Genomic DNA, 22,916 nt, shown 5'->3' with positions numbered 1-22,916 from the left:
ACCCTCCCTCCAATGAAAGCTTTCTGAAATACTATTTTGAAATTTAATCAAGTTTGGTCGCTCAGCTTAGAAGAAATCAAAGGTGAAAAGTCATATTAAGAAAGCAATTAATTGTTGATGGAGAGAATGGATAGGGGTTAAGGCACTTGCTTTGTATGTGATCCACCCCAGTCCCATCCCTAGCATGAAAAATGTTCCCTGAGGACCATCAGGAGTGATCCCTGAGCAGAGCCAAGAGTAAGCTCTGAGTACCTCCGGATGTGGCCAGCAAAGCAATAATTAAAAAGGTATCCAATGAACAGCCTGAAAACTGAAGATGGTGTAGAATTACACACCCCTGTCTAGCACAGCGTTATTCAGTCTTATCCTTCTACACAGCATCTAGTGATATCTCAAAGCCAGCAATGTCTGAACTTAAAGCAAAAGTAACAGCTATTCCCAAGTACTACAAATATGGATATATCGTCGAGTGAACCACTCAGTTCTCAAGATGTGTTGGACCTCTTCATTCTACACATGGCACAGCAACAGCGTCAACCCTTGAACAAAGAGGTCTGTCAAGGGCGTCCTGCTAGAGTCTGCCCACATAGTTCTGATGATTGCTTCCACACGGGGCCGTGAAACCCTTACAAGAGAGGACTCACCCCCACCGCCAGGCTCTCTCTGTAAGAGAAAAAAAAAACACGATTCTCACCTGGTGGAAGAGAGGGCTATGTGTTGCTGGGATTCCCAGCCCGCTGAAGCACATCCCCAGAACCATGTCGTCGGGAGCATCATTGCTGTAGCAGCGGCACTTGCTGGAAAGAAGTCTCTTGATGGCTTCTCTGCTAAAGACCATCCTAGGGGGAATCAGAGCAGAGATGGGTTAAGAGCAGCTCCTGCAGACCGCAAACACAGATCAAGGGCACGCTGTTCTGATAAAGGCAAGAGATGCTGACCAGAGCAGTGTTTGCTTCTGAGGAGTCATTCTGAACCAAAACATTTCTGTGCTTTCTGTGAAAGCAAAATCATTTTTTAAAGAGAGTTTGACCTCTCTAGGAAGCAACTTTTTTCCTTGTACATATCTGTAAAATACGCTAACCCACTCAATGTTTTACTTCTAATGTGTCACTGGAAAATCAGAATAGGTTTTTCATTTCAAAACACTGGGTTAAAGAAAATCAGCCAAAAAAAAAAAAACACTGGGTGAGTTCAATAACAAAACCTACTGACATTCCAGAGGAGGGGGTGGAGGGGCTGAGACAGAAACAAAGAGGGAGAGAAAGGGAGGGAGAGGAAGAGAGAGAGAGACAGAGAGGAGGGAGAGGAAAAAAAAGAGAGAAGGGGGAGAGAGAGGAAGAGAGAGGGAGAGAAAGAGGGAGAAAGCTGGGAGAGAGAAAGAGAAATGGGGAGACCGAGGGATACAGAGTGGGAGAGACAGGGAGGAAGAGAAACTTGCCTCAGACTGGTGCTGTGATTCTACTTGCCCAGCCATTCCGGGTATTTTCTGAGGCCTTGTCCCATTTCTCTGAGCTCTCCTCCACACTGCAGGAGAACATACACCTACAAACGCCATTTGCCAGACTTCCTTGCCAGCTAAGCCCTGATCTTCCTCTCAAACCAGAGGCATAGTCCTGGCGAGCGTGGCTGCTTCTGGCATTGGGGGTATCTGTAGCAGAAGCAGAAGACGAGGCTCACCGGTTCCAGCAGGGCATATGGAAGCAGGAGTGGGTGTGGGTGAAGGGTGCTCTCTCACCAGCATGGAGTCAGTCCTCCCTCTGACCCCGACAGAAACCCCCACAGCTGGGCTCCAGTACCAGCACACACTGCTCCAGCCTGAGGGGCAACCGCTGCCTCCCAGGGCTACTCATCTCCCTTCGCGTCCTTTAGGGCATCAAATTTTTGTGTACTTTAGCTAACTTGCAACATTGCTTTCTGTAAAACTGCTTGGCTGCTTTGCACCTGGGGGAGAGGGGACTTGCAAAGTGAACAGGGCATAACTTCTTTCTACAAGATTCAGGTGTATTTACTGTCCCTGAAATGTATTGTCTCAGTAAAGCACCCTGCAGATTTGGGTAAAGGCTAACTCAGGATGCTGGTGGTTGGGGGAAATTGCCCTTTCCTGGAATGTATTGTCTCACTAAAGCACCCTGCAGACTTGGGTAACACAAAACGAGGATGGTCAAGGGAGATTACCTAAGGCTTAATGATTCCAGCTATAACCTTGCTTGTGCTGACAATCGATGTACGTAAATGCTGATCTTTGAATCTATAGGCTAAGGAGTGAGGTACTTTTAAATGGATTGGTTAAGAAAGTATATGTTGTTACAAATCTATTGGCTATGAAATGCGCGGGCTTTGCTGTAACGGCCAGTGAAGGCCTATATAAGATCCCCTTTGAAGAAGTTCGGGGCTCTCAGCCACTGCCCGTTTTTGGGGTATGCTGCGGAGCCCCAGCATGCTGGTCTAAATAAACCCCGTTTTTACTCCTGCAGGAATTGTGTCTATCTGGTCTCTCCGCGCCTCCCAGGGTCAGGGAACTCCCGATCCCAACATTTGGAGGTCCCACCGAGATCACCGAGGACCCTGCCCCAGGGACGCAGGATTGAGCCGCGGGGTAAGTTAAGGCGCCTCTTTCTCTCTCTTTGTTTCTCCGGTACCGTTTTACTCTAGTTACCGATCGGTGACACAAGCACAGTGGTGTGCAAGCACAGTGACAGTGGTGTGCAGCACACTGTTGTGTGTGCGAGCCTTGTGTCTGACAGACGTGTCGGGAATAGACACGGGCCGCAGCCCTGGGGGACGCCCCGGAGGTGGATGAGGGCCAGGGACGCCTGGAGGCCTCTTTTGTGGTAGCCTCGGAGAGGCTACATCTGGTGTGTCAATCGGCCGCTCTATTACTTCTCTATTCTTCTTTCCTCTCCAAAAGGCCTTGCGCTTGCGTCATTCTTTTTTTGTAGGTTGGATCACGCTCGTCCTTTTTCTCTACCGAGACACCGTCTTTGGAACCATGGGACAATCTCCGTCCACTCCTCTCACTCACTCTCTCCCACTGGTCAGAGGTCTGCTCTCGTGCTCAGAATCCTTTTCTGATTGTTAAAAAGCCTAAATGGCAGACCTTTTGCTCTGCAGGATGGCCGACGTTCCAGATTGGTTGGCCCCCCGAGGGATCGTTCCACTCGCCGCTTATCTTCCAGGTCAAGGGAGTCATCTACCAGCCTGCTCCCCGGGGGTACCCGGACCAGGAGCCTTAGGCAGGAGTGCCAGGCCGGGGGGAGAAGGGGCCCCCACTTACTCTGCTCCTCCTCTGCCCCTGAACCCCGAACTCTCTATTGCCACTCCCGGGCCAGCACTGGCCTTTCCCTACTTCTGATCTCTTCACTTGGAAGAACTAAACCCTCTGGAGGTGAAAAATCATGTGCATGCCCTTTGGGCATATTTGGGAGTCCCAGGGTGACTGGTGAGTGTGGTGCACACCCGTGTGAAAGAGTGGACCGGTCCGAGCGAGTGCCTAAGTGTGATCTGTGCGTGTATCCATAGTGTGTGTATTTATTATCTTTCTCCTAATTCTGTTTATTAAGATTGTTTAATACGGGTCAGAATTGATCACTTCTCTGAGATCCACAGGAAAGCTCAGGATCTGGGCTTGATGATCAAGAAAGGTAAATTTGACACTTATTGTTCATCAGAATGACCTTCCTTCGGTGTGGATTGGCCCCCACGAGGTTCCTTCTCTCCAAACCTTGTGGCTCAGATAAAGGAGGTAATCTGTGGAAGATCTGCTGTGAAGTTCTCCTCCAGGCAAGCATCTGAATAGTCTCTGCAAAGAGGCACCCCTCCTTTGTCTGTCTTGCGTCACCATCCACTATTGGGGGGATGGGAGGAAAGCCCACTAGTGAGAAGATTCTGGGAAACTAAGGCAGATCAATTTACAGGCAGAAAATCCTTTTCCCCACCCAGTCTCAGCTAGAGGTCAATTCAAATGCTAATGAAGGCAGTCCAGATGTAAGGCAGAAAGAAAAAAAAAAAGGGGGTAAAAGGCAGGTAAGAAGCCTAAGAAAAGCAGCAAGCCAGCAAAAGCAGGGAAGATGTAGCAAGCTGAGAGAAGGCAGAACTGTTTTTTTTTTAAGGAGCAGAGTTTTTAAGACCACAGCACTAACTTCGGCTCAGGCACACAGCTGTGGGTCTGCCCAAAGCCAGGCCCACCCAGGTGGAGATGAGCCTCTGAATAAAGGCCAATTTAAGGGAGGTTAGAGTCCCCTTAGGAGAGGCAAAAGTGATAGACCTGGAGAAAAGTTTTGCCAAGGAACCATCCCTTTTCATAGATTCTTGCTTGCAATTAGGAAATCATCTGAGGAGCTTCTAACTAGGTAGTTTTAGATAAGGAGATCTTATTGACCTCTGTAACACCATGTGGCCTGAGTATATTGGGGAAAGATAGCCAGTGAATGGCAGTTTGCATTACCAGATCATTTTGCAGTCAGATCTTTGCAGGTAACAAAAGAAATAGGAGAGTATCAAAGCAGAGGAGGCAGGAAAATGCGAGATCTTATGATTAACTGTTTGACATCAGAAACAAAGAAGCCTATCCCCATGTCTGATAGGAAGGTACTAGTTCCCTGCCTCAGAATTAGCCTTGGCGAAAATATGGTAACATCTTTGTCATAGTTTATTTTGCCGGCTTATATCAACAAAAGCGCTTTCTTGACCCATTTTTAACAAGTGGGAGACTGACTAGTTAGGCTGGGAAATGAGGAGCAGAGTTCCCAATCAGCCGCCCTGGGAGCTGTCCCTTCCTTTCTCAGTCCATCAGTTTCTCCCTGCCATTTTTTTGAAGGGTCAGATTGATCGATCAACTACAGATATGTGCACATGTACGTGTGGTGTTTTCGTCAGTTCACTGTCTGTCTGTCTGTGTCCATCTGTCTGTGTCTGACTGTCTGTCTGTCTGTGTGTCTGTGTGGAACACTTGAGTGTTGGAACCAGGCTGAAATCAGAAGTAGAAATTTTAGAGAAGTTAGTGACATGCAACCCAGTGATTTAAGAAATGCAGTTGTTTTAGGAACCTGTTAGACAAGGGTTAATCCTTATCAGAAGGTTGAGCCTACAGAGAAAGCAGAATTCTCAATCTAAATTTCTTGTTAGAAGAACATTGATTATATTATTAACAGTTGAAATCCTTTTTGAACTTAAGAATCTTGTACTGTCTAGAAGAGCTATGGAACTAGAGCCTGAAACTAAAGTGAAATAAGAGTTCAGAGAAAGCAAGAACTTGTCTTACAAGCCTCAGCTAACTTTTATGAAAAATCTGTAAGAGGCAGTTTCCCTTTTCTCACAGAACCTAGCAGGTCTTAGATACGGAGATCTCAGGTGCTAGCCAGGCCTGATCTTTGGGTTGCAGATTCCCAGCTCTAGGCAGGCTAGTCTTTGGTACGAGAGTGGAGAGAGGATTGGAATAAACTGCAACTAAGATCAAGCAGCCTGGCCATAAGGTTTCCTTCCTTTTCCTGCCCATCTCCATTTACCTCCCTGGAGTGGGGGAAACTACAGAATGCTGGCGGTGGGAAAGATAGATTGTTGCCATCCTTTTTGTGCTCACACAACAATTCAAATATTTTCTTATGCTGATATCAAAGTTTGGTTAAAAAAAAAATCCAAAGGGCTTTTTCTGTGTCTGAAAGCATGTTTGTATTTCTGTGGAATTGTTAAAAAGTATCTGGTGTAGAAAGCTCATGATTTTAAATAATTAAGGTACAAGAACTATTGAAATTAAGCCAAAGAAGGTTTTATCATGTTTTATAAAAATTGATTGTTTATAGGTCTTATGCTGTTATGTTAATGTACATATTTGTATCTGCATTGGATTAGAATATTTGACCTAGAAAGAGTTAAAATAACTATGACACATTAAAACTGGTTTAAAAGTAATGGTTTAGTTTAATCATGAGTTTCTAGAGTTATAAAATTGGTTACAAAGTTTGTCCTACCAGTGCTCTATCTGATCTCTGAGACTCTTGGTAACTAAAATTTCTAGGGCTACTTAGTAATAAGTTGTATTGAATTAGTCTCAGATGTCAGCCTGACAATTTGAAGCCATAGCATTGCTTGTCTAGTGCTTGAAAGTGCATGCTATTATTTTGATAATTTTATTTTATGCCAAGGTTTGTCTCCAGGTATCAACCTAGCCCTGACCTGAGATGCTTTCTGTTTCATGGTAATATATGAGTGTTTTAATCTTTTTGTATTTGTGTTTTCCTCTAAATCAGAATTTTAAGATGTCTCCTGGTTAGTTTCTAATGTAAAGTGATCTTTTGCCCAGTGGATATACCTTGTAAAAGCTTTAATTGTGAGCATTTTTAAGCATTTTGAATATCTATGGAACTGATCTAATGCTTTTGAAATAGTACTGCAGAGTACAGTTTTGTCATGTTAAGTGAGATGGTTGGTAACTTGTGTCTAAATTTGGGAGATCACATTGTACATTGTACTACTATCGATGTATGCCATAAGTCAGAAAGATAATGGATGGAGATATGGTCAGTGGGAAGAAAGGAAAGGAATTCTGTTAAAGTGAAATTGATTTTTAAATGAATGAAAGTTACAGAATGTATGTAAAGGAATGTGTAGAAGGTTTGAGGTTGTTCTAAAGAAAAGGAACTGGTCAAACTGTTATAAGAAACGCTTTAAATCACATGCAGAATTCTTCTAGCACCTTTGTGGTAAGATCTATGGTAAAGATGATTGATGGATTATCTGGACTCCTGTTACAGTGCTCTTAAGATCATTGAATTTTTCAAAAGTTGAAGAAATCAAGGGTTTTGACATGGGATTAAAAACATGTTAAACGGTATGCTTTATCTCTACAGATTTTAGCTTCTCTGACTAGGACCCACAGCAAACAGGTGTATTACATCTCTGTGAGTAAAGTGAAATACTTGCTTTTCTCTTCTTTTGTACCTTCAGTATGTTTTTTGATGTTTCATGGCACTATGTTGGTTTGCATAAATCCAGATAAGTCTTTCCTCTCTGTAATAGGGTCTACCCCTCATGCAGACAGGAAAAACCGGCCATGGGACCCCAAAGCCCTCTTCCAGGGAAACAGTCAGGGGATCTGTCTAAATGACAGGAGCAGGGATTTAACAGGTACTGTTTCAAGAACCCTACAAACCTCAGAGCGACCCTAGAGGCAGGCTGGCTCGAGAAAAGACTGGAAACCATCACTGCTATGGAGAATGAGGAATCTAGGACTCTGCAATGACTAACTCAGTCTGGGCCTACTCTCAGCGTCAAGGAAAAACCTGGAAACCAGGATTTCTCCCAGCCCTGAAGAAGGGATGGGATGGATTCCTTTCTGCCAGGACATCTCTGGAAAACGAGGACCAAAGCCACAACCCAAGGGCTCGAGACATCGCGGGACATCTTCTGGCCAGGTCAGGCCTGGGTAGCTCTGACGTGCCAGATAAGATTAATGAAGATTAATGCCACTATTGTTATGTCTCCTGTCTTTAGCTGATCCCCAGGACTTCTCAGTAAATAATTGGGTATCCCAAATGGAGAGTTCTCTAATCTTACTGTGTTTATGCAAAAGAACAAGCCAGGTTTGTTAAACTATCTTGCAACGTTTTAAAATGAAGGTGGAGAGAAAACCATGTTTCTGTAACTTGCTTTTTGTAAGAATCAGATTCTAATTCTACAGAGGTGATTGAATAAATGTATTCTAATCTTGATCTAAAAGGTACCCCCTTTGGGGAAATTTAGATAAAACTTAGTTTACTGTCTGTAGGTAAAGCAGCCTAATCTGTAAAGGGAACTCAATATTATACATGCTGTCACTAGTCTGATACGAGCATTGAAAGCCAGAGCTTTACTAGGGTGAAGCTCATCTCAAAGTGCAGAATTGCTTTCCCCCGGTCTGAATTGGCCAAAGTGTCGAGAAAGGCATCTAAACTGGTTAAATTAGAGTAGATTAATATCTAGTTCTAAAATGCTGTGAATTTTCTTTCTATACTTTATTGCATCTCATTTTCTGTGAACAGTCATTTGGAGAGAACAAGAATATTATCAGCTCTTAATTTCTGTTGCATCATGGGATTAACAACTCCTGAACCAATGCAATGGAATATTATTAAAGGGTTATGTTTTAACACTAGTGAGAACCATCTTCCATGGGGAGGAACTGAACAGCAAGTAAGATAGAAGTAATTCAGAACTGTGCTTTCTGTGCCATTAATGAACCTAGTGGAAATCCTGAGCCTTCTCTCCTAACACCTGTTCAGCATCAAGGAACTTAGAGGTGAATCGGCAGCTTGACCTTATACAAATGATCAAATGTTCATATGTTCAAGGTATAAATATATGTTGGTTCTCATTGATAGCTTCAGTATATGGGCAGAAGCTTTTCCAGTCTGTACTGAGAAAGCCAGAGAATGGCTTGGTGTTTCTGTGACCATTAGAAAAATCTGAACACAGGAAGTTATATTATCAACCAAACCTGTTTGTAGAGTTAATCCTTTTCATTGTTTTAATGATAGAGATGGGTATGGCATTATGTTGCTTTGGTTTCTGTTGCTTTAACTCTTTTTAAGACCTCATCGAGAAATCTCTCACATCCCTGTTCGAGATAGTCTCCCAAAACCTGAGAGGACTCGACCTTCGACCTGTTGTTCCTCAAGAACAGAGGGCTTTGCTCTGATCTGGTGGAGGGATGCTGTTTCTACGCAGACCACACTGAGGTTGTCAGAGACTCTATAGCCAAGCTACGGGAAGGCCTTGAACGACGTCGGAGAAGCCTGGGAGAATTGGTTTGAGTCTTGAAGATCCTCCTAATTCGGGGCAACAATACCGGACTCTACCCACTGAGGGAAGCTACTCTTAACCACGGGTCCTTGAATTAGGCCCCGACCCCCCCCACGATCTCTAGGATTAGAGATGCTCATGAAAAGAAGTGGGGAATGAAAGAATCCATATTAGGGCATCAAATTTTTGTGTACTTTAGCTAACTTGCAACATTGCTTTCTGTAAAACTGCTTGGCTGCTTTGCACCTGGGGGAGAGGGGACTTGCAAAGTGAACAGGGCATAACTTCTTTCTACAAGATTCAGGTGTATTTACTGTCCCTGAAATGTATTGTCTCAGTAAAGCACCCTGCAGATTTGGGTAAAGGCTAACTCAGGATGCTGGTGGTTGGGGGAAATTGCCCTTTCCTGGAATGTATTGTCTCACTAAAGCACCCTGCAGACTTGGGTAACACAAAACGAGGATGGTCAAGGGAGATTACCTAAGGCTTAATGATTCCAGCTATAACCTTGCTTGTGCTGACAATCGATGTACGTAAATGCTGATCTTTGAATCTATAGGCTAAGGAGTGAGGTACTTTTAAATGGATTGGTTAAGAAAGTATATGTTGTTACAAATCTATTGGCTATGAAATGCGCGGGCTTTGCTGTAACGGCCAGTGAAGGCCTATATAAGATCCCCTTTGAAGAAGTTCGGGGCTCTCAGCCACTGCCCGTTTTTGGGGTATGCTGCGGAGCCCCAGCATGCTGGTCTAAATAAACCCCGTTTTTACTCCTGCAGGAATTGTGTCTATCTGGTCTCTCCGCGCCTCCCAGGGTCAGGGAACTCCCGATCCCAACAGGTTAAGAGCAGCTCCTGCAGACCGCAAACACAGATCAAGGGCACGCTGTTCTGATAAAGGCAAGAGATGCTGACCAGAGCAGTGTTTGCTTCTGAGGAGTCATTCTGAACCAAAACATTTCTGTGCTTTCTGTGAAAGCAAAATCATTTTTTAAAGAGAGTTTGACCTCTCTAGGAAGCAACTTTTTTCCTTGTACATATCTGTAAAATACGCTAACCCACTCAATGTTTTACTTCTAATGTGTCACTGGAAAATCAGAATAGGTTTTTCATTTCAAAACACTGGGTTAAAGAAAATCAGCCAAAAAAAAAAAAAACACTGGGTGAGTTCAATAACAAAACCTACTGACATTCCAGAGGAGGGGGTGGAGGGGCTGAGACAGAAACAAAGAGGGAGAGAAAGGGAGGGAGAGGAAGAGAGAGAGAGACAGAGAGGAGGGAGAGGAAAAGAAAGAGAGAAGGGGGAGAGAGAGGAAGAGAGAGGGAGAGAAAGAGGGAGAAAGCTGGGAGAGAGAAAGAGAAATGGGGAGACCGAGGGATACAGAGTGGGAGAGACAGGGAGGAAGAGAAACTTGCCTCAGACTGGTGCTGTGATTCTACTTGCCCAGCCATTCCGGGTATTTTCTGAGGCCTTGTCCCATTTCTCTGAGCTCTCCTCCACACTGCAGGAGAACATACACCTACAAACGCCATTTGCCAGACTTCCTTGCCAGCTAAGCCCTGATCTTCCTCTCAAACCAGAGGCATAGTCCTGGCGAGCGTGGCTGCTTCTGGCATTGGGGGTATCTGTAGCAGAAGCAGAAGACGAGGCTCACCGGTTCCAGCAGGGCATATGGAAGCAGGAGTGGGTGTGGGTGAAGGGTGCTCTCTCACCAGCATGGAGTCAGTCCTCCCTCTGACCCCGACAGAAACCCCCACAGCTGGGCTCCAGTACCAGCACACACTGCTCCAGCCTGAGGGGCAACCGCTGCCTCCCAGGGCTACTCATCTCCCTTCGCGTCCTTTGGCCTTTCCAACGTTTCCGTACCAAGTTTCTGGAAGAAACCTCCTCCTTTCACAATCCACCTCAATTCCTGGTTTCCATTCCAAGTCTAGAGTAGAAATAAATCTTCTGGCCCTTATTTCTTTTTTGGGGGGTGGAGGGGAGCACACCCAGCAATGCTCAGGGTTACTCCTGGTTCTGCACTCGGAAATTACTCCTGGCAGTGCTTGGGGGACCATATGGGATGCCGTGGATCCAAACAGGTCAGCCACATGCAAGGCAAATTTCCTGTCCTACCCACTGTGCTATCACTCTGTATCCCCTAATTGGCACTTTCTTAAAGGTAAAACCATTTCAAGTGAATCCACATGTTCCCATGGTTGATGACAGGACCCTCCCCTGCCCCAACCACCACCACCAAAGGTAAACACTCAATGCAAGTTGGATACATCAAGCAAAAGAGAACAGAACTGCTTGAACATATGATTCAAAAACCTTGACAGCCTGCTCAGTGGGTCTCAGCGCTTGCAGCTTAAGCAGCATTCCTGACCAAACCCCGAGAACACAAAAGACTTGCCCCTTGCCCTTGCTCAAAGGTCAGAAGAGTCACTGCAATTGGATTAGAAGAGTGGGAAATGAAGCTGTTTATTTAAGATGAGACAAGGAAATATCACTACACAAGAAGGAACAAAGTTCTTGAGAGCCACCCAAAACAGAAAACCCATGGTCTAAACATGCATCCTAACTTGCCTTTCTCTACTACAGTCTCTTGTCTACCAGTGATGGGGGCCTTAGCCCGGTGCCACTGTGTCTGACTGCTGCTCATACTGAGCCCAGGAAAAGTGCTAGGTCAGGGTTCCCGAGGCCTGGAAACAAGTGTTTCCCTTAAATTGTCTGTCTGCTGCCACATCAAAGAATGGTAACTGCATCCAGCCTGAGCTGTCATCCTCTTCTCTTAACTTCTATATAAATAAAAATGCTTTCATTGTTCCTTTTTTGTTGCCAGTATCCAGTAGGATGAGAAGAAAAGGCAGGCATTTTATTTGAGACCACTCTGAAAAATTAACTTCATAGGAAAATAAAAGCATACAATGGTTTCTAATCAGTTTTTCTGATTTTTGCCTACTCCCACTGAATAGAACTAATAATACTTGTCTGTTAGTATTCTGATGCACTCATTCAAAATGAAGCAGTCTCCCAAGATGGAAAATTACCAGGCATATCATGGTATGCCGGCTCTACTTCCCATCTTTTAATATTATTTCTTTAAAATGTCACAAGCCTTCAATACTACTGATAAAGTTATTAAAAGTCTGACTTATTTTAACATACAATATCCTAATATGTTTTTACATAAAAATAATTGAACTGAGAGGCAGGGATTTCTCAGGCCATAGCTCCAAACCAAGAACTCCCACAGAGACAAAAATGCAGGAGAAGTATAATGCACCTCCCTTGTCACCCTGTTTTCTGGCAGATGAACCCTGGCTATCTCTCTGAGAAAGACTGCCATGGCCTTTTCGAGGAAATCGCCCAACAGACCACTGGCATACCCACCATATCTTGCTATCCGAAAATGCATGAATTTGGCTTTTACCCAAACATGAGTGAAAAACAGTATTTTCAAAGAAGAAGTTGTTTGTTGAATTAGTTGTTTCCAAAACACCCGAACTTTCAAGGACCAAGAAACAAAATGAAAAATGGATATTTGGAGGCAAATCATTCAGTGTATATTACACATTGTTTATCAGCATCCACATTCCTGACTTAGTTCTGATTCTGATAAGTGAGATTGTATGAGGGGCATTTTTTGGGTTCTTGCTGCTTGGCTTGTTTGTTTATTGTGTTGGCCACAGTCTTCCTTTCTGTGCTAGAGTCTAAGGTGCTCTGGGGCCACCGGACCACACCAAGAAATGGGTAGGGAAGGGTAGCAGTACTATTGTACAAGGGATCCAACCCAGGGCCTCAAACATGCAAGACATATGTTCTACTCAAGGAAAGAAGGAAGGAGAGAGGGAGGAGAGGGGGAGGGGAAAGTGGAAGAAAGAAATAGAAAGAGGGAGAGAGGGAGGGGGAAGTGAGGGGAGGAGGGAGAATGAGAGGAAGGGAGAAGGGCTGAGTGCATGCAGGAGGCCAGAGCTCAACCCCAGATACCACACAGTATCTCAAGCATTGCCAGAAGTGCCCCTGAGCTGGGAAAAATCCCTGAGTACCACAAGATAGATCCCCAAACAAAAATAAAACAAAAATTAATTCTACGAATGTTGTTTCTAAAGTTTGGTCTGATGGGAAACCCAAGAAACTATGCAGCATCGTGTCTAAAGCTGTTATCAGAAGTTGATAAAAGAGACATCACGGAGAACACTTCTGGGCCTCTGAAAAAGTCTATTAAAAACAGTGTCATGCTGATCACAGTTCTATATAGATCAATGTCCAGTATTCATACATTCGTTTATTCATTTATTCATTGAATCATGCAAAAAAATAGTCTTCACGCTAGGAAATAGGGAAATAATGAGAAATGAGACACAGGTAATGCCTTCAAATAATTCATAACTTAGGTGGCAAATAGAAAAATAAATACGCAACCAAATGATAATGGTTTGCATAATATGCCACAAAAATACATTAGAAAAGAATAAAACCCAAATTTGAATGACTAGAATCGGCTGATGATAGTTAATATTGAGTGCAAAGAATGGTCAGCCTGGAAATGGACTTACTGAAGTGTGTATGTGTGTGTGTGTGTGTGTGTGTGTGTGTGTGTGTGTGTGTTGGGGTGGGGGTTGAAAAATGGCTCTGGGAAACTGAGTTCAAGTACAGTTCAGTACAAATTTTGTAAGATAAGGGTGAAGAATGATAAATGCAGAAGACAGAAGTATCTGCAAGACCATGAGGGGCCTCGTAAACCCAATGAGAATTCTGTACTTTATCCCAAAGGCAATGTGGAGTTTTAAAAGGAGGCAGAAGACTCATCCCATGAACCTATGGGTTTGTGAGGGGTAGTGGATGCTCAACTATCTAGGCGAACTAATTTCTAAAAAGGAGACTCCTTCCAAGAGGGGGAGTGGCAAGTGGAGGCATTGTTTAAGTAAATAAAATGAGAAATTAGAATCAGAAAGGTGGGAATAAGTAAGGATAGGACAGTGATCTAGAGATAAAGTGCTTTAGGAAGCAGATCTGAAAAACTGCTCAGAGATCAAAGCTACAGACGAGAAGCAATGAGGTCAGGCTCCCCAGGGATAGCCATAGCCCATTGCTCAGCAGCTACGGTGGAAAAGCAAGCGGAAAGCCTGGTGGAACTGGGAGCTCTGGGAGCAGAGGGGGTCAAAGTTGAGAACTCTTGGAATGTGTTGAAGGGCAGAAGAGAGAAAGTGAAGCAAGTGGCAGGAAGAAGTTTTAAGAAAAGAAGGGTGGTAGCCAGGTAGACATTAAACAGAAGAGAGGTTAAAAGTGGTTTGGCAATCTTTCTATGTCTGTCCCTCTCTTTCTGAGTCATTTCGCTTAGCATGATATTTTCCATGTAGTGATGGGAGAAGCATGCTGAAAGTAGACTACAGACCGAACATGATTGCCACTCAATGCCTCTTTTGCAAACCACAACCCCCAAAAGGAGAGAGAGCGAACAAAAGGGAATGCCCTGCCACAGAGGCAGGGTGGGATAGGAGGTATGGGGGGTGGGAGGGATACTGGGACCCGTGGTGGTAGGAAATGGGCACTGGTGGAGGGATGGGTATTTGATCACTGTATAATTGAAAACAAGCACAAAATTTGTAAGTCTACAACTGTACCTCATGATGTCTCTAATAAAAAATTTTTTTTAAAAATCTAGAAAATTTTTTAAAAAAGTGGTTTGGCAGTACTTGATTCCCAGCTGAGCAGGGGGAGCAGAGACACTCAGACCCTGTATTTGCCAGTCTGGCGTTAGCCTGCACACTCCAGTAGTTGTGGCTGGCAATCTGCAACCCCAGTACCAGTTACACTGGCACATGCCAGGCTAGTGGATGAGTGTCTAACCATAGGAATGAAACGCAATGCTGGTTGGGTAGGTGAGCACATTTTCAGAAGGACGCAAGTGCCTGTTTCAGAAATAACAGCTAAATCTAACAAGGAACAAAGACAACAAATAGTTTTGCTGCAGGAAAGCACACATAATGTTAATTCCACGTCAAAAGTGTAATCGAGTTTTTGTGTTATATATAAACCCACAGACAAACAACAGGGCCTCTTCCAAAATTGGAAAGTTCTGGCTTTATGGGTGCTGTGAGCTGATCCTTACTTTGTCTCAGTACCTCATCCAGAACACTAAATGCACTCACTTAAGACTGCAGATAATCTGAGCTTTCTAAACAAAGAGGCCAATCTCCTTGGCATTATACTGTAATGTCTTTTCAAAAGTGTATACAGATTTCCATCACCCATTTCCTGCTCAGGTCTAATTATCCCTATGAAAAACCCATCTCCAGGGCTGCACTCTGCTCACCAGAGTCAGCCAAACCAGAACCACAGGTAGAGAATTGCTGAAATCCTTCAATTCGTTTTTTTTTTTTTTCGCTGTTTTTGGGGGTCACACCCAGCGATGCTCAGGGGTTACTCCTGGCTCTGCACTTTGGAATTACTCCTGGCGGTGCTTGGGGAACCCTATGGATGCCAGGGATTGAACCTGGGCCGGCCACATGCAAGACAAATACCCTACCTGCTGTGCTATCGCTCCAGCCCAGAGATCCTTCAATTCTATAGTGTAAAGTAAGACTCCAAAGGCCTCTGAACATTATGATCCAATGTCTGGCATATAGTTGACATTCAACAAACACATAATGAATGAGTGTAAATTACTATAGTTAATAATAAGCTCAGATGCTCCCTAAGACTGTAGAAAGAGTGTTAAAAAAAAAAAGACTAACTGCTCAATTAATCTACCCATATAAATCACATTAACAATCTTTCCTTCAGAAGAGAGAAAGCAGATGCTGCCTTTAAAAAAATGACTTTTACCTGTTATTTAAAACCGATAAGCCCCATACAAATATCACTTAATTAGTTGTCTAAACTACTTCCCAACTCTGATTTATAAGCACTTATAATTGAAGTCTAATGACTTGCTTTCTGAAGTGAAAATCTATATCCATTTTTTGTGCCCATTTAAACAACCAAAACTAATTGGCTGCTGCCTTAGAGGCAATCATTCCTATCAGGATATTTCTACCAAGTCCCCTGACAAGCGTTTTTATACTGTGTCTTCAAGAGGGAGAATATTTTTTACTCGGAGTTCTTTCACATTTAGCAAATTTACCACTCCAAGAACTACCACTGGCAAAGCACTTTCTCATCAGTACCTATCCCAATGCCACCAACCCAACACTGTATCATGGAGAGTGAAGCTTAATACTCTTGAGTATTTGCAGAAAACCAGGGTTATAGTTACCCTCCTCCTCCAGTGACGTAGCTGTACCCGCCGGTGCCCAGGCCATAGCCGTAGCGCTCTCCCAGAAACAGTGGCTCACTGGCATCGTAACAGCTGAGCAAGTGTTGGAGCCTGGAGATGCTATCAGAAGAAACAAAAGCCAGTTACTTTAATCCAAGTGTGTGTGCAGAGGTTACTTTACAGTATGGATGACCCAGTGCTATCGGGTACACTGAACTCATTTAGAGATGATGTCGAGGTGATTTACAGAACTGGATTTGTTTTTTACAGAAAAGAAGACCCTGCTACTATAGGAAACGGGAGAGAAATTGAGAAACAAGACTTACTCCCCAGTTTTAGAAAGCCCCTGCCAGGCTTGGCACCAGGTTTAGGTGGGAAGGGCTAGTAGGTTAATGAGGTAAAGGTAAACGAGGTTGACTGGAAACTCACTTCTACCAGTCTGCTTCCCAGAGGGGAGGACATTTCTCTTGCATGTGGCTGACCTGGGTTTGATCACTGGCACCACATTTGGACCCCCAACCCCCAACAGGAATGACTTCTGTGTGCAGAGTCAGGAGTAAACCCTGAGCAACACTGGGTATGCTCCCCCCAACCCCGTCAAAACAAAGGTAAAGGTAAAGGTAAAGGTAAAGGCCCTCCCGTTGATCGTCGATTTGCTCAAGCGGGCCCAGTAACGTCTCCATTGGAGACTTTGTTGTTACTGTGTCTGGCATATCGAATACTCTCGGTAGCTTGCCGGGCTCTCCGAGAGGGGCGGAGGAATGGAACTTGGGTTGGCCATGTTGGCTGCGTGCAAGGCGAACGCCCTACCCGCTGTGCTATCGCTCCAGCCCAAAACAAAAACATTTTTAATGGGGCTTTTGAAGCAAAAATGAGGCCTACATAACAGCTTGCAGGTGCTGGGTACAGAGGAGAGTTGGGGCAGCAAGGACCCCAGGAAGCCTGCCCAGTGAGGATGCACAAATACACAGACAATGGCCACGTGTCCTCCTCTGGCAATACTCAACTGGATCACCCATTCCAGGTCCTGTCTCACTTCTCTAGCCATCAACTGCTACATCTTCTGTTTTAAAGATTTATTGGGAAGATACTTTAACATCAGCAAACACACTAGTTCTCACCGAAATTTTCCTTGAGGGAAGGAAAGGGCAGAGAGGAATAATAAGGTGGTGGAATGTCTATGATACTTTGGCAAAGGTAAATTGTACACCAAATCCATTAATACTAACACCTGGATTGTGTTACCCAACAACAACAAAATATATTTTTAATTTCCCCTAAAAGTCAGGAGACAGGACAAGGGGGAGACCGTATGCCGAGTATATTTAAAGGGGAAAACCATATGCCTAGTATGATCCCCTGGGGACTTACTGGTTTGTAATAAGCAAACACTCCTGGGGCTGGGGAGATAGTTCAAAGGGCTAGAGGATATGCTTTGCATATGAGCAGCCCAGGTTTCACCCCCACCCAACCCCACACATGCCCGGTGCACCCCGCCTACCCCATCCCACACATATCATATGACTAACCCAAGCATGGCTGGGGGCAACCCTGAAGCAAAACTCTAGGATTACACCCACCACCTCCTATTGTGGCCCCCAAACAGGAATAAACACACCAACTCTTAATTCCAGAGGTTCATAATTTGTGACTGCCCTTAATCATATTGATGCTGAATCTGTTTCAGACTTGGCCAATGAGAGCCCAATCTAGCTTGCTTAGAAACTCTCTTTACAGTCCGTTTTATGAAAATCACTTCATGCTTTCTGGAAGTAAAAAAGAATTATTTCATTTGAAAACTTATGCTGCCTCTTTCTTACTTATGTTTAACATTATTTATTTCCTGATGACTTTAAGATTCTTCTTCTAGAATTTTAAATAGGAAACAGATTTTTTTTTAAGTTTTACTGTATCTGGGATGAAGAGATAGTACAGTGGGCAGGATGCTAGCCTTGCATCAAACCAACCCAGGTTTGATCCCTAGTACCACAGATGGCACCCCCAAGACCCACGATTGTGATTCCTGAGTTCAGAGCCAGGAGTACGTCCTGAATACTGCTGGGTCTGGCCAAATATACAAATAAAGAAATCATTTTTTTTAAAGAGGCAGCAACTCTCATATCAAATAACTGCCACATGACTCCCACTGAATTTTTCAAATGAAACTTTATAGAGCCAATGAAATGTTATTATACAGCCAAAATCTTGAATCAAAAGAAACTCTAACCATGAATCACATATATTGCCAGATTATTACTTAGATTTTACTTAGACTTTAAAGAGTGAGAAAAACACTTTTAGAAAAAACAACAGCTAAAGGAATTCATGACTTCTAAACCAGCTTTGCAATAAATGCTAAATGGTATTCTTTTAAAAGAAAAGGAAACTCCATATTGAAGCAGTAACATACTTAAAAAAACAAAAAGGGGGAAAGAAGGAAAGTAATAAAGGGGACTGTAGAATGAATTCAGAATTTATTGAGAAAGTAAATTGAAATATTCTTCAGTTAACTACATAGTAACCAGAAAACAGAAACACTAAGAACTAATAAGAAGAGACAGAACAAAAGCTGAACACTGACCAAGAGGTAGGCATCAGTGTGCAGGTAGGGAAAAGAAAAGAAAGCCACAGAAACAAAGGCAAAACAAAAAACATTCAAAATCCTCAGGTACAAACAGCAAAAAATCCCTTGATGTCAATGACTTCACTGACTTCACTAATTTCACTAAATTCAATAGTTTGAATGCCCCCGTCAGAAAGCAGAGGTTGGACGGATGGGTCAAGAAAGAGTAAAGTTTCTGCTGCTACCAGAGACAAACTTGGGGGCTGGAGTCATAGGACAGGCATAGTATGGCTTAGCATAGGAAAGATGAGAGCTAAGGTTAGGATTGGGTAGAATTTAGGTGTTAAGAATAGTTATACTGAGGTCCAGACCCTGCACCAGGCTGTCTTCACCAGGGCAACTCAGAGCGGGGCAGGTTGAGTTTCCCTCCCCACCCCAGAAGAACCTCGGCAGCTGAAAACCTCCAGAACCTAATCGTTGCCATGCTCACAGCTGCTCTCCACAGCCTCCCCGGTGAGTGAATCTACAGAAAAACTCAGGTATGCGGGACCCATGACTGAATTCTCCAAGCTTGCTAGAGCGGTAATGGGTCTCCTCCCCATATCTCTCAAATTTACCAGTAGCTTGGCAGTCATGCTGCAAACTGCCCCTGGTGACACATAATCTCATCAGTGGCCAAGATCCAGAGACTCAGAAATAAAGAGCAACAAAGACCTCAACCATGAGTCAATCTGCTCTATAATCATATTCTAAATTTTAGAATTCCTGGAGCACGCAGCAGCATTCGTGGCTGCAAGATCTCTCACACTCTATACCACTGTTGTACCAAGAGCAGCACACATTTGTTTGGGTTTAACAAACATGTTTGTAATCTCTTGTATAAGGGCTTAATGGCTCCAGGATGAAATACAACAATCATCACCCACTTTCCTCTTATGGCGGTGGAAAGGTGCAAAGCTGGAGGGATTGAAGTTGGAATATTGAATGTAATGAATTATTGTGATCAACTTTATAAAAATAAAATTTTAAGAGTCAAGAAAAAAAGAATAGCTGCATTGAATGTTAAAAGGCAAGTGAAGGATTGGGCAACTGTTAAATTTTGACTAATTAATAGATCTATGCCTACTTGGGGGCAGGGTTCATATAAATATAGAATTAGCATTAGGGATTAGCCTAGGACTAGGGTTAGAATTAGGTTTGTAAAGTTTTTAGTGTTAACTACTGCTGTGATTATACCCAAAAAACGAATGTTAAAAAGGGGGAATTTTTAAATTTGGAAAATTGGTCATTTTTGGCATCAGTAAAGACAAGTTTATATGGATTAGACATAGAATTAGGAATAAGACTAGGTTAAGGGTTAGGGATGGTGTAGGGTTCACGTGTTAAGTGTTAACTATGTTCAAAGTTTAAAAGGGAAATGAAGGACTGGGCAATTTGTAAATTTGGGCTAACTGGTAGGTTTATTCCTATGATTGACTGGTCAGACTAAGTTTAGTGATAGGTTTATGTTGGTTTGGGCTAAATTTAATGATAAGATTAACTTTAGGAAGTAGGGGTAGGGTTGGGTTTTGAGGATTGGTGTTAGCTTTGTGATCATACTTGAAAATCTAAGTTAAATATATAGAGATCTTTAAATTTAGGAATATTGATAGTTTGGGGAATCATTAAAGGTCAGGTTTACATGGGTTAAGGTAAGTATTATGATTACAGCTTGGGTTAGGTATTATGTAGGATTTGGGAGTCAAGTGTTGAAACAAAAAAGCCAAGTGAAGAATAGGAAGATATAAAAATTTCAGCTACCGGGAGGTTTTTGTCATTCATATGGTTAGAGTTAGACAACAATAGAATTAGGGTCAGGATTAGCTTAAGCTAGGTATAGGGTTCAGTTTGGAGGGTTGAGGAATTTGAGGGTTAAGATTTTTTTTTCTGTGATCATACTTGAAAATGAAAGCATAGGGAAACCTTTTAATTTAGGAAATGGGTAATTTTGGGCATCCATCAGAAAGGTCAGGCTTCTATTGGTTAGAGTTAGGATTAGGACAGGGCTAGGAATAGAGTTATGATTGTGTTGCTCTTAGGTGTTAAATTTTGCTGTGCTAAATTTTCAAAAGATAAGTGTAATATTGGGTGGTTATTAAATTTGATCTAATGGGAAGGTTTATGCTTATATTTGGTCTGGCTTAGTTTAATGATAGAATTAGCATTAGGTTTAGTCTTGGGTCTAGGGTTACTGTTAGATTTAAAGGTAGTATATGTTGTATTCATACTCAAAAATGAAATTATAATTCATTTAATTTTAGGACAATCGGTAATTCTAGGCATCAATAGTAGGGATTGGGGTTAGAATTAGGATTACAGTTAGGGATAAAGCTAGCGATTGTATAGGTTTCAGGTGTAAAGTATTACTGTGTTCAACATGAAAAACAAAAATGCAAATGAAGTATTGGGCAATTGTTAAATTTGGGCTAACTGATAGGATTGGAAGATGAAGGATCTGAGTGGAGGATGCTCAGGCCCGATCCAAGCAGGCTTGGAGATCTCAGACCCGGGCCCCGCATGCCTTTGTTCCTCTGCTGGTACCTTAATGCGTATGGAGAGTGGTCTCAGCAAGGTTGTGGCTGGTTCTGGAGGTCTTCGGCTGCTGGAGCTCTGCTCGGGGTGGGGAGAGAAACTCAACCCGCCTCCCTCCAAGGGGCCCCAGTGAGGACAGCCAGGCGCAGGGGCAGGAGACTCTGCGCTGTTCTCTTCTGGGAGCTGGGTTTTATAGTCTCTGGGTCTTGGCCGTTGATGGGATTACACGGAGCCAGGGGGCAAGTTGGTGGGTGTGACCCCTACTCCCGGTAGAGAAAGCCCAGCTCCCGGAAGAGAACAGCGCAGAGTCTCCTGCCCCCGCGCTTGGCTGTCCTCACTGGGGCCCCCTGCATGGGGGCGGGTTGAGTTTCCCTCCCTGCCCTGAGCAGAGCCCCAGAAGCCAACGACCTCCAGAACCAGCCACAACCATGCTGAGACCACTCTCCATAAGCATGAAGGTACCGGCAGAGGAACAAAGGCATGTGGGTCCCAGGGCTGAGATCTACAAGCCTGCTCAGATCGGGGCTGAGCATCCTCCACCCAGATCCTTCATCTTCCAGTGGGCAGGGGTCACACCCACCAACTGACCCCCCAGGTGCTGTGTAATCCCATCAACGGCCAAGACCCAGAGACTATAAAACCCAGCTCTCGGAAGTATGCAGCTGCAAATGTGACCGCACGACATCTTAGTATATCATTCTTACTTTAGATAACCTGGCAGGCTACCGAATGTAACCTGCCCACACAGCAGAGTCTGGCAAACTCCCCGTGGCGTACCCAATATGCCAACTAGCAGTAACAATGACTCATTCTCCTAACCCTGAAAGAGCCTTGAATATGGCACTTTTTAAAATCTCAGGGCTAGGATGAAGGAGATGTTACTGGTGCCTGCTCGAGGCAATTGACAGGATGATCGTGATCGTGATCGTAATAGGATTATGTCTATGCTCTGGGTCCTGGTTAGTACAATAACAGAATTACCCTTAATATTATAATTAGATTTAGGCTTAGGGGTACTGTTAAGTTGGAAGGGTTTAGGTGTTAACTTTATTTATTTTTTGGTGTTCATGATTAAAAATGAAGATTAAGTATAAGGACATCTTTAATTCTAGAATAATTGGTAGATTCTAGCTTGGAGAATCATTAAAGGTCAGGCTTTAATGATAGGATTAAAGGATAGGATTAGTGTGGGTTAAGATTAGGATTAATATAAAGGCTAGAGTTAGGGATTATGTAGGTTCAAATTTTAAGTAGTGCTAGTCTTAATCTTTAATACTTTATACTTTATTACTAATACTTTATTACTTTGGGCTGGAGCAATAGCACAGTGGGTAGGGCTTTGACTTACACGCGGCTGACCTGGGTTCGATTCCTCTGCCCCTCTTGGAGAATAATTGGTAGATTACCAAGCTACCAAGAGTGTCTTGCCCACACGGCAAAGCCTGGCAGGCTACCCATGATGTATTAGATAAGACAAACACAGTAACAAGTCTCACAATGGAGACATTACTGGGCCTGCTTGAGCAAATCGATGAACAATGGGAGGACAGTGCGACAGTGCTACTTTATTACTTTAATACTATTCTTAATACTTTAACATCACCATGTTCAATGTTTGTTAAAAGGCAAGTGAGGTACTGGTCAACTGGTAACTTTGGGCTAATTGGTAGGATTATGTCTATGTTTGGTTTATGGTTAGCATAATGATAAGTTTAGCAAGGAATAGGACTGGGTTTGGAGGATTTAAGTATTTTCTTCATC

General features: G+C 43.4%; 1 protein-coding gene across 1 annotated transcript in view; it reads right to left on the bottom strand.

The window, feature by feature from the left end:
- Window positions 1-22,916, bottom strand: part of B3GLCT (beta 3-glucosyltransferase) — a 166,550-nt gene that overhangs the window by 17,870 nt on the left and 125,764 nt on the right. The window contains exons 13-14 of the mRNA XM_056109793.1: window positions 16,022-16,141; window positions 695-839 (exon numbers count right to left, since the gene is read on the bottom strand). Of these exons, the coding sequence (XP_055965768.1) occupies window positions 695-839; window positions 16,022-16,141 (265 nt within the window). The remainder of the gene's footprint in view (window positions 1-694; window positions 840-16,021; window positions 16,142-22,916) is intronic.

This window comes from Sorex fumeus, unplaced genomic scaffold (assembly GCF_029834395.1).
Source record: "Sorex fumeus unplaced genomic scaffold, SorFum_2.1 ptg000008l, whole genome shotgun sequence".
Lineage (NCBI taxonomy): Eukaryota > Metazoa > Chordata > Mammalia > Eulipotyphla > Soricidae > Sorex > Sorex fumeus.
This window is presented reverse-complemented; position numbering and strand designations above follow the sequence as displayed.